The 16,455-nt window shown below is 42.1% G+C and overlaps 1 protein-coding gene across 21 annotated transcripts in view; it reads left to right on the top strand.

The window, feature by feature from the left end:
- ptprdb (protein tyrosine phosphatase receptor type Db) overlaps positions 1-16,194 on the top strand; it is a 185,919-nt gene extending 169,725 nt beyond the window's left edge. For all 21 annotated transcript variants that reach the window (XM_074687509.1, XM_074687490.1, XM_074687481.1 and 18 more), the window contains 9 exons: positions 1,444-1,563; positions 3,300-3,454; positions 5,106-5,391; positions 9,015-9,193; positions 9,376-9,502; positions 11,394-11,519; positions 11,618-11,772; positions 12,394-12,529; positions 13,305-16,194. In XM_074687509.1, coding sequence (XP_074543610.1) covers positions 1,444-1,563; positions 3,300-3,454; positions 5,106-5,391; positions 9,015-9,193; positions 9,376-9,502; positions 11,394-11,519; positions 11,618-11,772; positions 12,394-12,529; positions 13,305-13,373 — 1,353 coding nt within the window. In that variant the 3' untranslated portion in view covers positions 13,374-16,194. The remainder of the gene's footprint in view (positions 1-1,443; positions 1,564-3,299; positions 3,455-5,105; positions 5,392-9,014; positions 9,194-9,375; positions 9,503-11,393; positions 11,520-11,617; positions 11,773-12,393; positions 12,530-13,304) is intronic.
- Positions 16,195-16,455: the final 261 nt, after the last annotated feature.

Raw genomic sequence — 16,455 nt, 5'->3', positions numbered from 1 at the left:
AGACCAGTGCACATTAGCGTCTAGAGTTTGCATGATCACACCCACGACTGTTTCTCTATTTCCCTGTACGGTGGCTACACACTATCGAGTGTAGCCTTGCGAAAGGTATTTGTATTTGCCGATTACCGAGGAGATGTTTAAAAATTTCCTCTGCATAATTGCTTTAGAGTAAAAGACTACAAAGTCCTAATTGTGCACAGTAAAGTGCTGCTGTCTCGTAAACACAATGAATCTGTTTAAGGACTGCTTAGCTTTAAATTCTACAAATTCAATGAAGTAGTCTCTACACTATGCAACAATAAAAGTGTTTAATTAGGATCTACTTAGCTGTATATCTCAGCCCGCTACCGTTTGTTTGAGGGGGTAGTGGGTTGCTTGCTGGAGAAAATACTGATTCTCATTTAACTCCTCTAAACAAGATGCCATCATGTGTTTACACGTTAACAACACAGATGATCACAGATGGTCCCATAGTGGGAATCTTGCCAGCAGTCTCCCTTTTATCACTCATCAGACAACACATTTGTGCTGTCGGCCCATATATCAACGATAGAGTCTCTACATTAGTATTGACTACATCCTGTTTAGTCTTTGGGGAGGGTCTGGGCCCTCCTATGTGGATGGACACTCCTGTCCCCGCCATGTCTCAAGGTCTGGTGGGAAACAGCAGTAGAAAAGCGGTAATTACAGCCTGAACGTCCCGGGCCAAAACGCATAATCCCCAGTCTGGAGCAGTGGAATGCAGAGCGTGCTGAGCTGAGCTCCCTGCTGTCTTTGATGTGAGGACTAGAGAGATCAGCACATAACGTTTGGTTTGGCCTGATTCTGCCAAGGCCCTCCTCCTCCTCCTCCTCCTCCTCCTCCCTCCTCACCCCTCTCCTCTGGGATTTTTTATTCCTCTCTCCTCTGTGGTCTCTGAGGCCAAGCTGAGGAACTACAAATATGACAGCCTCATGCAGGGGAATTCAAAGTGTTTTGAGGGTTAGGGGATGCTGGGATTTGGAGTGCGTGGAGTAGTTTCTGTAGGATTTGTGTTAATGTATTGAGCTTCAGCTTCTCCTGCTCTGTGGTGGAACATTCTGGGAGCCCAGCAACGTATGGCAATTTCATGCCACACAGTTTTTCAAAAATTTGAACCTACTTATGCAGGATCACACCCCAGAAGCAAACACCTCTCTTTCCTCTGTCTCTCTATCTGTCACTCTGCACTCACTAAACCCCCTCTCACACACACACTGGGTTGCAGCTATATGCACATATTTCTGTTACATTACTGTCTAAATTTTGCAAACCCTCTCAGCGATCTGCTTCAACACCCTCCTCTTTCTGTTTGCCTCTTTACACGTGCACAGAAGTCAACTCTCTCCTCTTTTCTTCTTTGTCACAAAGGTGCTCACAAACATCTCCTCAATGCTCACAACCTCTTCCCTCCACTTTTTGCAGGTGAAGTGCGATCAGTACTGGCCAACACGGGGCACAGAGACCTACGGCCTCATCCAGGTCACTCTGCTGGACACAGTGGAGCTGGCCACCTACTCTGTCAGGACCTTCGCTCTGTACAAGGTAACATGACTCCTGCACTGGAGCGTAACTGGGTCACAGGCATATTGATCTCTTGAAATATTTATGCATACAAGTTAGTGGGTGTGCACTGGGTTCTGTGCCCGTGTCACAGTTTGTACATGAGTGTTTCTTTGCCTGTATGTATGACCCAACATGAGAAGAAACAACATGAGAACAGGAGATTTGTATTTGAATTATTCATGCATTTCAGACCCTAAAGAGACACATAAAGAGGATCTTCTTTTCAGATCTTTTGAATTGAAAAAGCTTGCTTTGATCAGTTATTGTCCTGAGCCTGTCCATGTGAAATCTCATCCCTATTGAAGGATGAACCAGGTGATATTCTGCTTTTTTCATATGAACAAATCCATTTATGGTGCCAAATCTAGTGATGCATTAATCCTTCTGGTGAGTATTGTTTGTGTTTTGACCTCCATTGTTGACTCAAGTCTCTTGAAATCACATCAGTGAGCCCTACTGTTGACATGTTTGCGCACTGACATGAAGTCAGACTCACAAGTTTATTTTGGACCGTTCCCACATACACTGTCACACAGCCAGAAATACTCAACTGTGTTAGTCATAACCGAGAATAATCCCATTGTTTTAATGATATTTCCTGGGAGGGAGTCATTGGGCCCTTCTTAAAGCATCAACCGTACACACATAGTATTTGTGACCTACATCATCAGCAGGGATAGATCCAGAATTAATGAAGAGGAGACTCTGCCAAGTATTGAAAAACATATAGAATAGAATAGAATAGAATAGAATAGAATAAAATAGAAAAAAAAAAACGTTATTTATCCCAATAGCAACGGATGTGAGGACAGGTCGATGTTGTCACTTTTCAGCTTACACCTGAGAACCAGCACGTTGTCCTCACCTCCTTCTTCTCACCTTGTGGGAAGACATCAGGCCTTGCACCAGTTAGCATTAACATGCTAAAGGCTTCTAAAAGCTGATTTCACATTTATGAACAATGCAGCCATGGTTACATGTAGGATCAAAAATAGCAAAATATCACTGAAAACATAACCATTTCGGGGTCCTCAACCAACAAATGAACCATACAAAGTCCACTCGTAATACAAAAATGACGAAAAAGAGATAAAAAAATTGGGGGGCTCAGTTCCTGTTTTGAGTGGATAAAACACTAGTTTTCATTAATCTAATGAATGTGTTCATGTATCATGAGGAGCAGTTGTAGGAGGAGTCTTAAACAACAGTGGCTAAGGAGATTTTCCTTGATGATTTATACCGCCATGTAACAAATACACCCAGAATCTTACCCAAAACCTTAAAGTCATAAAGAATACCATTTACTCTAACCTAAGCAATCGTGGGTTCTTGGTCAAGGAGGTGACCAAGAACCTCTATCTTCACTCTGCCAGAGCTCCAATGGTCTTCTGTGAAGAGAGGAGAAACGTCCTGAAGGATATCTATCTCTGCAGCAATCCACTAATCAGGCCTGTATGATAACATGGTCAGACAGAAACCAGAAGGCACATGGCAGCCTGCCTGGAGTTTACCAAAAGGCACCTAAAGGACTCTCAGACCATTAGAAAGAAAATTCTATGAACAAGCACTGTGAATACTTTCTGGATGCACTGTAAAGGTTAAAGGGACCTGCTTGAGTTATCCCACAGATGACACTTACGTGATTTTCTAAACATTTACATCATTTTCTACTTGACCTACCTTTTCTCTTCTTGTCTATTTGTCTGTTTGTCCAGAGCGGCTCCAACGAAAAGCGTGAAGTTCGTCACTTCCAGTTTACGGCCTGGCCAGACCATGGGGTGCCTGAACACCCAACTCCTTTCCTGGCCTTCCTCCGCAGAGTGAAGGCCTGCAACCCTCCAGACGCAGGACCAATGATCGTCCATTGCAGGTATGTGGGTGTGTGTTTGTGTGTGTGTGTGTGTGTCATGTTTTTGACTGGTACAGTTCCTATAATTTTCTGTACCAAAAATCACTTAAAAAGACAATCCAGTGGCTGCTGACCCAAGGGAAAACAGATTTAGTGCTCAATTGTGTGTGTTTGTGTTTGGTGTGTGAAACACTTATGTGTTATTTTGGGTTTTACTTGGCAGCATAATTTTCTAAAGGACTTGGAGTCTGTGAAAATCAACTCTGGTCCAAGAGCACTGGTGTAACATCATTCACAGGTCCTGACCCAAAATGAGATCGACCTGCCATTACGCTAACCCCAAACCATCCTCTCTGGCTCAGAGACCCACATTCCTCCATCGTCTCAAAGGTTTAACAACAGCAGCAGCAGCCGCTATGCTGACCCTGTTTTCCATAAGTAGCTTCCAGTGTTGACTATTTAGTGTTAAAGCTGCTGCTAGATCTGGGTTCATAAGTTTATATTCAAATGAGCCGCTCTCTGAGCAGCAGGAGGCTCATGCCTTGGTTGGAGGAAGATTCTGGAAACTTGTCATTACAGTCTTGGCACAGTGTAAAGCTCCAAATCTGGGAAGTTGCTGCTTTTTGCTCATACCAGAGAGTGGTGGAGAGAAGAAGATGGAGGAGAGCAGAAGGGAATATGGACCCAAAGCTCTTGGGAGGAAGAATTAGTGAGGTATAGATGTGGAAGGAAGAAAGAGGACGGGAAGAAAAGGGGGATTGCGAGATGATTGAGAGGGAGAGTTAGCGAGGGACTGGGAGTTGGAGGAGGAGGTATGTGCAGAATGAGAGAGAAGGTGAGGTCAAATCCAGGACGCAGTGAATGGAAATGATGAATTAAAGAGAAGGAAAGGTGGAGAGAAAATGGAGACCAAAAAAAAAAACCTACAAATGTGAGAGTGAAGAAGTGGCAGGGTCGGTGTGAGAGTGTTGGACGGGTACTTAGAGTGAAGATAAAGAGGCACAGAGGCGAGGAGGAGGGAGTGAAAAGGTTGGCAGCAGAAGAGCTCTTCCTAATCTTCCGAAGCAGTCAGATGGAGTATCTAACAGGATTATCAGTCAAATTTAATTATCCCGGCAAGACTCCATCATAATGTGCCTTAACATATCAACCAGCCTCTGTATCAAACAATGGGCCGAATCTCATTCCACCTGGACCCTCTCTCACACATACACACTCACACATACACACCTGCTGGTACTAATTTAACTGTATAAAGAGGTTTTTATCCACTCGCAGAAACTTGCTCGGTCAGGGTGTTTCACCTTCTTGGTACAAGCGCAGCAGAAATGTGAAGTGTTTGGGTGGGCAGCTAAATGTATTATGTTTCTGGATTGTGTGTCGATAGGAGAGGATATCTTCCTAATGCCAGTCAGACGCTGACGCTGACTCATCGCTGATGTCAATTTTTACGTCCTTTGTCCTTTGGAAAATCGCTGGCTGGCACCTTTGTAATATTTAGTTGATTTAGGCGCAGTGTATGAGAGCTGTAGGATAATTGGCAGCAGGGCCAGGCTTGTGGCAGGTTCGAGGACACACTCAGCACACAGACAGGAAATTATTGTGCAGCAACTCAGACCCCCAGGTTATCTAAGAAAATCACATCACCATCTGTTCCCCCTGTCTGTTTCAGTGCTGGAGTGGGTCGCACCGGCTGTTTCATTGTCATTGACGCCATGGCGGAGCGAATCAAGCATGAAAAGACCCTGGACATCTACGGTCATGTGACGCTGATGCGCTCCCAGAGGAACTACATGGTTCAGACGGAAGACCAGTACATCTTCATCCATGATGCACTGCTGGAGGCTGTGACCTGCGGGAACACTGAGGTCCCTGCGAGGAACCTGTACTCCTACATCCAGAGGCTGACGCAGATTGAACCAGGAGAGAATGTCACTGGCATGGAGCTGGAGTTCAAGGTGAGGCCTCATCACCACGCCCTTGAACGTGCAGAAATTCAGTCTGACTGCTTAATGATTTTATAATCATGCATTAGTAGGTCACTATAAAGCTGATAAATGATAAAAATGTGACACTTTACTGGTCTGTGTCAGAGAGGTTTTACTTTCTTTTGTCCTTCAGTGCACAGAAGGTCAAACAGCAGACCATATACACACGTCTCTGTAACGGTTTCCGTGGATGTTTAATAAGTTCTCAAGCTTTTGCCAGAAAAATGTTTGTCCATGAAGCTGGCTCCTTTCAGACTTAAATTGGGAATCCAGTGTCTTAAAAAAGTTAAGGAGGTATTCTGAACTATATGAATAGACTGATGTTTTGGAATAAAATAAACTTTATTCACTAGATTACAAACTTGAACAGTAGCTGGTAAACTTGGCCTAACATCAAGGCAGGTCTGGAAACAAGGGAACGCAGTCAGCCTGGCTTAAAAAAAAATACACCCACCAGGTTGGTACACTCATTTCTTGTTGCCTGATTGTTTCATTTCTACCAAAAAGAAAAGTGAAAATGAGAGGTCATAGGTTAATCAGGTGCACCATTTCTCAACCAGCAACAGAAAATCACTGATTCCCTCACATCACCTACATGTAAACCACCCAGCTTAAGAATTGCTCCTATGAGGTTTTATTTACTTTCAGATAGAGCCAGGCCTTGCTTTTCTTGCCTGGTTAAAGTCTAATGAGCCCAGTTAAAGAACAAAAAAGTACAACAGACGTAAAGGTTATCTGCATCCCTCTTTATCCCTCTTTCCAATGCAGTCATGTTTGCGTGTGTTGCCGGGTTCTGCTCGAGATTTCTGCTTGTTAACAGGAAATTTGCCTTGCAACTGTAACTTGCTTAATCCGTGTACATTGTTCTGCTAATGGTGGATTTGGATAAAACGAGACTGAGGCCCCATTTACACCACATTTCATCTGAAAATGCTACAACGCATACGGAAAACGCTGAGGGACTGAAAACGCTGTAGTAAGCATGCCAGGCCTGTAGTTGGCACTGTAACTGTCTTGTCCAGAAGCCACTTTTGGTAGATCTCCACCGAAGTAGAGTTGAGCCGATCATCTGGTATATTAGCAAATACTAAGTGCAGAGGTGGAGCAACAGATGCACATTTTGTTGAAAGACCGCAGATTGAGCAGCACAAGCACAACATGGTAGTATATAATAACGATCGCAACAACAGTATTGTTGTACTGTTGTATGCACTAGTGCAAAGTCTAGTGTGACGTCAGCGTTACCACTGAAAACGCCAGCTTACTGTTTATACAGCAATGGGGTCGTCAGCGTTTCAGAAAATTCCAGGCTGTTTCCAAAAGTTTGTGTTTCAGGTCAGCTAAACACAGTTTCTGTGTTAACGTGAAGCCGAAATGCAACAATACTTTTGCAGTTCACCCTAAAACCGTTGTTGTGTGTAAACAGCCCCTAAGTCTTATCTTGTTTCTGTTTAGAATCATTTGTTGGAAATCGGCACACAACAAATTGGGATTCTCTAACAACGTAGAGCATTTCTCAAACATGCTCACTGTTTTAATTGTCTTGAAGCAAAACTGGCAACACAGTAAACAAACCCCATGATGGGCTGTAAAGGATGGTCAGTGTCAGATTTTCTGCTTGAGAACAACCTTCACCACATGTACATACAGCGTTTGTGAACCTTGAATTCCTGCCCTCGATAGTGACTGAGCATCTTTCCCAGGGCTGTTAGCGGTCTCCCCCTCTGAGGGTTACATACACTCAGTATGAATGGTAGGATTTGAAGGGGATTATGGGATTGCACCTTTTGAATCCAAGGTAAGAGAGTTCCACTGAGGGTATTACAGAGCATCATAGTTTTGGAAATATGATGGACTTACACAGAACGAGTAAAAGATGGAGGCCAGAAAGATAGAGGTTAAAATGAAATCTTTGGGAAAGGTCTTTTGGGTTTTGTCAAACATTTAGGGAGCTGATTAGAATTCAGCCCAAGCTCCAAAGCTGCACAAGCAAAGGAAAGTACAGCGTAAGGGATTCAGGGTGTTATTGAGACGTGTTGTTTTCATCTTATTCCTGCTATTTTTATTGTGTTTACCCTCATGTTTACGTCCTGCCACATAAGTTCTCAGCAGACCTGTCTGGTTCGCTTGGCTTAGAGGGGAGAGTCGGTTTGAGCCATAGAGGTATATATTGGAAGCAGGTGGCTTAAATTTTTCCTGGAATGGTTTATGTCTGCACAGACGCTCAGAGGGCAAAGTAAACACAAAGCCTCTCTCAGCAATCTCCTTCATCCTATGCTTCAGCATTCCTGTCCTAATGGCAGCAGCCTCCTCAGAATCACAATGAACTGAACACGCATCCGAGTGTTTGTTCAGTCTTAGATTGATGTAAAACATGTGCCAGGGTTGTCTTACTCCACAGGTTTCATCTCATTTAAACACTCAGGGGGACCGAAACAGCACTTTCCACCTTTGTCTGGATTACAAAAGGAGGATGGAATATCACATGGTGTAGCATCCCCGCAATAAATTCTCAAAAAGCTAAAAAATGTGTTTGAGAAAATAAGAAATACAGCCGTTCAGGCAGTTTCTGGTAATCCAACCTTGTATTAAGATGTACTATTTTTGTTTCCTTTCACGGAAACTTAACTGGTTGACTTTTAAGAGGTTTCCCACAAGGTATTGTGTATTCAAGCTCCCTCTGTGGTAAAAATAATGGCACATATCAAAGCAACAATGAGTTTTGTTTGGTCCAGACTGACTGATAAGACACAGTCAGATTCAAACCAAATGACATGAGGAACTGCTGTTGTTGGCACTGCAGACTGGCTTCAAAATACCCCAATGAACTGATGAACTTGTGGTCAGTGTGGGATTTTCCAGCTCTGGTCTGTCTGTAAGAAAACAAGGTAGTGCTGTTGCTCCGGTAGCCGCCGATGGTCCCGTCTCTGTTTATGGGACCCCATTGTTTCCCCAAAGAGTCTGCGGTCTTCCTCCGCCTATCATCCGTTGTTCTGTCTTTCCTTTTAAGCTGTGTCATCCAATGGTCGAGTGTCAGAGAGAGTGTAAGGCATGTGCTCAGCCTGCCTGTCTGCACACATCCATATGTATGTGTGTGTTCTGGGGTTGTTTTTTTCTCACTGGAGCAGAATCGGCTGTGGTTTCACATATGTGCATTGAGACAGTGTGGGGCCTTGTGGTTTCTGTCCCCCCAGACTCTTGCTTTTCTTCTTCCTCTTCTCGCTGGTCTTCTTATATTCCCCCTCCACTTCCCTGCCAATGCCCCCACCCCGCTTTATCAGCCCTCCTTTGTTTATTCAATGGAAGATGTCTGACTAAATATCCTCAGGCCTGACGAGCCAAGCTGATTTTCTAATTGAAGATTTCTTGTGTGCCAGAGGGAAAACCAAGGCCTGTGTTGAATACATTTGGAAGAGGACCTCAAAGTTGTCTGAATTCTTTTTTTTTTCCGTCTCCCCTGGCTTCAGTGACACCCGGCCGTTCTTTTGCTTAGTTTTCTGAATTTTGTCAGCCCTAACCCTTGATTTTCTTCAGGCCAGTAGCCAGAGATCTGTAAAGTTTCAAATAAAATATTGGCTTCTTTTCTCTTCCAGCGTCTGGCCAGTGCCAAGGCCCACACATCACGGTTTGTGAGTGCCAACCTGCCTTGCAACAAGTTCAAGAACCGGCTGGTGAACATCATGCCCTACGAGACCACGCGAGTGTGTCTGCAGCCAATCAGAGGAGTGGAAGGCTCTGATTATATCAACGCCAGCTTCATTGACGGATACAGGTCAGGAAACTAATGATCTACTCCACTCTCTTTCTACGTTCCAGGTATTCTTGTTGGCATGTAGCTCAGTCAGTTAATGGTTTGTGTACTTTCATAGTTTTCAACAAGAATGTCCTTTTATTCATTCAGAGTAAACTGGTACGCAGGCTGACGGCATTTAATTCATGTGTTTGTGTCTTTAGGCAGCAGAAGGCCTACATAGCAACCCAAGGCCCGCTGGCTGAGACCACAGAGGACTACTGGAGGATGCTGTGGGAACACAATTCCACTATAGTAGTTATGCTAACCAAGCTGAGAGAAATGGGACGGGTACGAACACGACAACACACACACACCAACACACACATTTATATACCTTTGGGCTCATAGACCTGGTTTTATGTAGAAAATTCCAACTTTTCATCTCAAAACCTTGAAATGGTGGCGCTGGGCACCAAGGACCAACTGTTGTGGGAATTAAACTAATAGGCCAATCCGAAAAAAAAAAAAAAGATTGAAATAAAAGGCCCAAGATACTTCAAGCCACTAATCAGCAGAAAACTAGACTACCTATGTACACATTTTGCTGTTTCCTGAGTCAATCTACTGCTACTTAAACCGTAGTTTGTGGCAACAAAAAATGTTGCAAAGGGATCAAAACTTTTCTTTTTGCATGGTTTTATATCAAAATCAACCTCTATTTTTGTTTATTTTTAAACAATGATGGATGAGATGTGAGATTGTAAATAGCTTTTTGATTTTGGAAGGCGTTTTGAAACCCTCAGAGGCTCCTGACCCCCACTTTGGGAGTCACTGATTTAAGGGATCAAAACTACAGGAAAATAAGAGTTTTTACAGCAGTTGAAGTAAAACAGTCAAATATTATACCTCAGTCATAAAGCATGTTGTCCTGAAGTTGTTGATGATAAGATTATGTTTACCAAAAAATTACTTATTATTATAATAAATAAAACAAAATAAAGTGTAACAAATTATAATAATAACTAAAAAAAAAGCAGGCTTCCCTACATGTATGTTTAAACCTCTGCAGTTGATCCAGAATGCAGCAGCACGTCCCATCTTTAACAAGCCCAAAGCAGCAAGTCACCCCGCTGTTAATCTCTCTTCACTGGCCTCCAGTGGCAGCTCAAATCAAATTCAAAGCTCTTCTTCTGGCTTATAAAGCATTGACAAGAATGGCTCCTGCCTACCTAGGGTCCCCCATCCAGGTCTACACTCTTTCTTGCCCTCTACGCTCTGCTTGTGAAAGACACCTGGTGTTCCCAGCCCAGCGCGGCTCCAAATCCCTAGCCAGACTCTTCTCCTCTGCTGTGTCCAAATGGTGGAATGACTTACCTAACTCTGTACAATCCACAGATTCCCTTTCTACTTTTAAGAGATGTCTGAAGACACAACTGTTCAGGGAACATTTAGGCACTTAATCTGACCCTCCTCCTCTTTGTCCTCAGGAATTGAATGAGACAGAAGGTCTCAGACCCAGCTCTTAGTGAATATTTGCTCAAATGTAAATATCTATCTGCTGATTTTTTAAGTTTGGCTGAATGCCTAACTTTGTCTGAATTTAATCCCATAGTTGTTTTTATGGCTCCTTTTACCCTCCTTTTAATGCATTAATATAGTGTATGTATGGTTGTTTTACCCAGACTTCCATTATTCAGTAAATAGAATGCATGCTGAGTGAGAAAGCATTGCTTGTATGCATAGAATAATGTTTATTTAATGAGAAGAAAAAAACACACTTTCAGGGAGTGTTAACTACAAAAGCTTTTTGTCACAGTGATTAACTTCACATTACTGCAGCCCTATACAGGACAAACTGTACCTCTGGTACACTTTCCAGGTTTTGTATGAAACGACTGCAACAGCGATGCACCAAACTGTCACAAACACTCTGAGATGCATTCTTTGATATAGAGGAACAAAAAACAACTGAATTAAAAATTAATTTTGGGTGAATATCCATAAAAATGATTTTATGTGAGTCTCAGCTATGCAGAACATATGAGGCACTACTGAGACCTGTGATAGGTTGGCTGAGATAGAAACAGTGGAGTGAGTGATATCTCACAACACAAACTTATTTTCTAGTAGATAATGAATTTTATAAGCCTGGCTGAAGATTTCTATTAAAAAGTTTTCAGAAACTGTTTTATTTACACACTCAAATCCTTCACCTTTTCTTTGTCTCATCTTCATGCAGGAGAAGTGTCACCAGTACTGGCCTGCAGAGCGCTCAGCAAGGTACCAGTACTTTGTGGTGGATCCCATGGCTGAGTACAACATGCCCCAGTACATCCTCCGAGAGTTCAAAGTCACTGATGCTAGGGTGAGCTTTCAGTTTGTGTTTCTGGTCAACTTTTATGTTTTGAGAGAGTGTTTTTGTTTCTCTAATCATAATTTAACAAAACATCATTCTTCCTCCAGGACGGCCAATCAAGGACGGTTCGTCAGTTCCAGTTCACTGATTGGCCGGAGCAAGGAGTGCCAAAGTCAGGAGAAGGGTTCATTGATTTCATTGGCCAGGTGCACAAAACTAAAGAACAATTTGGTCAGGATGGGCCAATCACAGTGCACTGCAGGTAAGAGCTCATCTCTCACTACTGCTTTAGGAGCAGATAATCAATGTGAGATAAGAGTGTCAAATTTAGGGCATTTCTCCTCAGGCAGCAGTTTTAGGCATTAAAAATAAATACATTTTAGAATTCAGTCTTCATGCTGGTGGTCTGGTTTGCTTTTGTAGGTCATGATGAGGCATCATCATTTCAGTCAGTGTCATAACCAGATAAAACTCACAGTAGTTTAAAGAAAAATAAATCCATGGGCAGGGAAAAAGATCTTTAATATCTTGAACACTCAAGGGAAATTCAAACTTACATGTCCAACCGCACTCTGTTCTATGATGATTATAATACCCCAAAGAGAATAATCTCTGAAGAGTCATGTTTATCCCAAGAGTAGAGTTCAGAGTTCAAACAGTGAAGTTTAAAGGATAAGTATCTAAAAAGCCACTCATTAAGAACTCAGTTTATTTGACCTTTTTTTAACAAGAATCTGTGTGATATGTTGTCACAAAGTCAATATTTGTAGCAGAAATGTCACTTATAACGGCCCATCTTGATAACACTTCAGTTAGAAAAATAGAGGCAATGCAGTCTTCAGTACATCCATCTCTAAACATGTTTCCACTTATTTTCCCACAGTGCTGGAGTGGGGAGGACTGGTGTGTTCATTACCCTCAGCATCGTGCTGGAGAGGATGAGGTACGAAGGAGTAGTGGACATCTTTCAGACTGTCAAGATGCTGCGCACTCAGAGACCTGCCACCGTTCAGACAGAGGTGAACTCACACTTCTGTTCTTTTCACATCTCTACATCTCTCATCTTAAATGTCATAAAGTTCCAGCCTGCTGTGAGGTGTTGACAACTGTCTTGACCACAGAAGATCACAATGTAGCAAGGTCATTGCTCATGCTCAGCAATTACACAACTTCAGCCTCCTAAAAAAACCTTTTCTTCTTGTACACAAGTGATTTTTTTTGTTGGAGGGAAAAAGTCTGGAAACTATTATTGGAGAGTTTAAAGAATGTGTCATTATTTTCACCTGTGTTGTTTCTCTTAACCCATGGCAGCCACTGCAAAAACCCAAAACTCACAAATTATTTTTTGTATAAAAAGGTCTTTCTTTGACACATTTAACCAATAAGTCTGGAGAAACGCTCTATTAAAAGATTTCATGAGCTATTTAAGACCTGGAATGCTTGAAATGACTAAAAAGTATCCACTTATGGTGTTAAAAAAAAAACTTTTTTGATAGACATTTTTCTTATTTCAAGAAATTTGACTTTTCTAACCATACCAGCAGATTAGCTTTTATTGATTATTGGCAAGTCAGATCTAATTTACTCCTCTTTATATAGTAAAAAGAAATAAGAGGCTTATTTAGATGTGCCAGGTGGATGAGGCTTATATCAAACCTGAAGTTTTTGCAGTGTGCCAGCTGCCACTGAATCGGTTGTTAGAGCTATAGCACCATTAAACAGTAAATTTGATTCCATTATTTTTTTTTTTTTATCTTCCACTGACTTGATATTTCTTCTGCTTCCCCCCTTCAGGACCAGTACCAGTTCTGCTACCGGGCCAGTCTGGAGTACCTGGGGAGCTTTGATCACTATGCAACATAAACCAAGTGGCCATCTCTCATGCCACATCCCACCCGGTGCACGTCTCTTGGGTCACGCAGTGGTCTGAAGGAACACACTTGGCTGGGATGTGTCCTTGAAGAGATCTGGCCACCACATGCACAGTGAAGGGGGACCATCGGCTTACTCCGTACCAAGAAACAGCACCTCTAACTGAGCCATAGAAACCTGCTTGACAAGGGTGTTTCCTCCACCCTCAGCCCAAACACGCCCATTGGTCAGTCTGAAGAAGCAACTTCAACCACTGTTCCAATCAGAATACTTGATCAAATGTTGATTTTTTTATTCGTTTCAGTGCTTTTGTGAGCACCCAGATTGCTTTACATTGTTTGGGTGTGGAACTCTCACCTCGTCCACCACCAGTGTAGCATCACCAACCTGAACACAGGACCTGGCTACAGTATATAGCTGTCACTTTTTTCTCTCACGAGGACTGTCGAGATGGAGTCTACCGAACCATCTTATGGAAGCCACGTGGACCGGGAGAACTGGGACTTTTAAAGCACCAGAGTATTGCCAACAGGAGACTGAGAACACAGAGCACACAGTATTAAAAAGACAAAGAACTCACATCCCAAAAAAGAGACACCCAGAAGTGTTTTTTTTCTGTTCTGGTTTGGAAACAGACTCTCGTTTCCTTTGAATGAAAAAGAAGATTTCTACCATACAGTAATAAAAAAACACCAGTTTAACCTTATGCTTCACCAGTTAAGATAAGGGAAATATGAAGAGGTTTAAATGCATACCACAAAGTAAAACATTAATTTAGTTTTTTAGAAAAATATAGATATGTGACTATCTTCTTTTTTAAAAACTGGGTATTCCTTGTGGCACGTTCTGTTTTCTTGTTTTTACAGATTTATGACTTTGTCCCCACTGACCATACAAAGGCGAAGTTGTGTTTTTCTTTTTTTTTCTGTGTAATCCAATGAGCTGTAGCGATTTTTTTTTTAAGTGAAACGGTACTGTTTAAAGTGTACAATCAAAATCTAGTGTGGAAAAATGTTCACGATTCTATGAAAAAAACCCACCACCGTTGAGTGTCACTCTTCTGCACTCTCTACCCACAAACACGTTTCGCATGCACACAGGACTTTCAACCTCGTGGTGTCGAAGAGGGCGGCCATATTTGAATTCCCGGGGCCCACGGAGGTGCAGCAGCAGCAACCCTGCTGCCACCAGAGAGACTGGAGACTGATCTTTGCCAAGTTGGTGTGTGTGTGTGTGTGTGTGTGAGTGCAGGTTGAAGGAAAGCCAGATTAAACACAACTACAGAGAGTATGCACAGAAAGCAAAATATGAAAAGAACTATTTATGTATCCAAATAAGCTTCACAAAGATTTCTTCAAGCAGGGAGCGAAAGAGGGAGTGTAGAAAACGGGGTGGGATGGGGGGGTCAGGGGAAAGGAACAATTTTCTCACTGGAATGCTCACCTATTACTTTTCGTTCTGTCTGATTCAGTGTGCAATAAGTAGATGTATTATATATTTTTGTGTCCAGTCACTAACTGCAGTTTTATGCCATAATGAGTACGATGATAATGATAATGATGATGATATTGATGATGGTGCATCATTTTTTTCAGACACACGGATGTTACACTTGGTATGGTTCTCACACCACCTATGTAATGTGTCCAAACAGAGGGGCGACCTCTGACCTTTTAGGAAGTGGACCTTTTTATCATGTCACAACTCCAGTAGATGATGTCATCCTCCTGTGCGTCAGAGCAACCAACGAATGATCAAACTCATACTTCAAACAGCATCTAATAAGTATTTTGATTTTAGATTTCTAGTGCCTTATATTACACGCCTATTTTGATAAAGTTACTTTAAAGGGTTTTCTGTGTATTTTATGTACGTATGCTTGTGTGTAAGAGAACTGAATGTCCGTATATATAATTTTGTTATGTTACTGTAAGTTAAAGTATCTTGTGTGTTATGTTCTTGGCTGTGAATTTTTTGTATGGAAGGCTCTGTGTAGGCTGGATAGTTGTGATCATCACGTTTCAACCCAGCAGCATTATCATATATCTCTCAATCAAAACAAATCTTATCTCATATGACGCTTACAAACGATGGTCATTAGTAGATGAAAGGTTTGTACATCGACAGCTTTCCGTCTTTTCTTTCTGGGAAACTCGCACAGTCTTTGTGGATAAGGTCTGTCACTCAGACCTCAGTCTGCCTGCCATGAGATTTTGGCCACACTCGCGACTTTGGCAGCGACTGCGAGCTGGCTCAGACAAGTCATATTTACTCAGCTATGTAGAAGTCGATATGCAGCGGAACGGCGGTGGTTATCTTTGTCAGTTTGGAATGGCTCAAGAGAAAGAAGTTTCAAACAGGGCTAATCTCACGTATCCCACCTTGAGCCCTTCATTTTAAAGCAAGCTGATCACCTGTTTCCCTCACTCTGATGTCTGTTATATGTCTTTTTTTTCCTTTAATGACAAAGGCTGAGAGTTCAGGTGCTACGTCTCCAACAAAACAGAACCCATGACTTTCTTTTGTTTTATTTTTGTATCTCCATTTAAGCTCGACCATATAAGGGATCATTGACAGATTTCCACTATCTAACAGTAACCCTGTTGTTGTTTTTGTATGCATGGTACCACTTTTGAGATGCCCCTTTGGTCACACCCGTTATGGGAAGACTTGCACTTTCTCTCTTTGTACTATGCACTAATACGAGTATCCTATTATCGCTGATAGCCCCCACCCCCCCCAAAAAGGAGTTAACTTGAACTCCGTAAAGATGGACCCTGTAATGATCACATGGTTGTGTATATGTAAATAACACAAAACACAGAGAGTAATTGAAATGCATAAACAAATGAATAGACAAATGATTTTAAGGTAATGAGTGAATAAAAGTCTACGAGATAAACAGAGTGATATAATAAAAGGATGCACCTGAAATCACAGTTTATGGCACAACCGTATGTGCAATACATCACATTGTGGAATTGTTGTCCCACAAGAGAAGTTTCACAAAAAGGTGTTCTATTTTACCCCCAATGTATCATGTAGATGGATAAAACTGGAGTTTATAAATTGT

The sequence above is a fragment of the Halichoeres trimaculatus genome, unplaced genomic scaffold, assembly GCF_033239565.1.
Source record: "Halichoeres trimaculatus isolate MK-OKI-2021-1 unplaced genomic scaffold, fHalTri1.1 fHalTri1_scaffold_2, whole genome shotgun sequence".
NCBI lineage: Eukaryota > Metazoa > Chordata > Actinopteri > Labriformes > Labridae > Halichoeres > Halichoeres trimaculatus.
The sequence above is the reverse complement of the archived record's forward strand: the minus strand, read 5'-3'. Positions and strand labels throughout refer to the sequence as shown.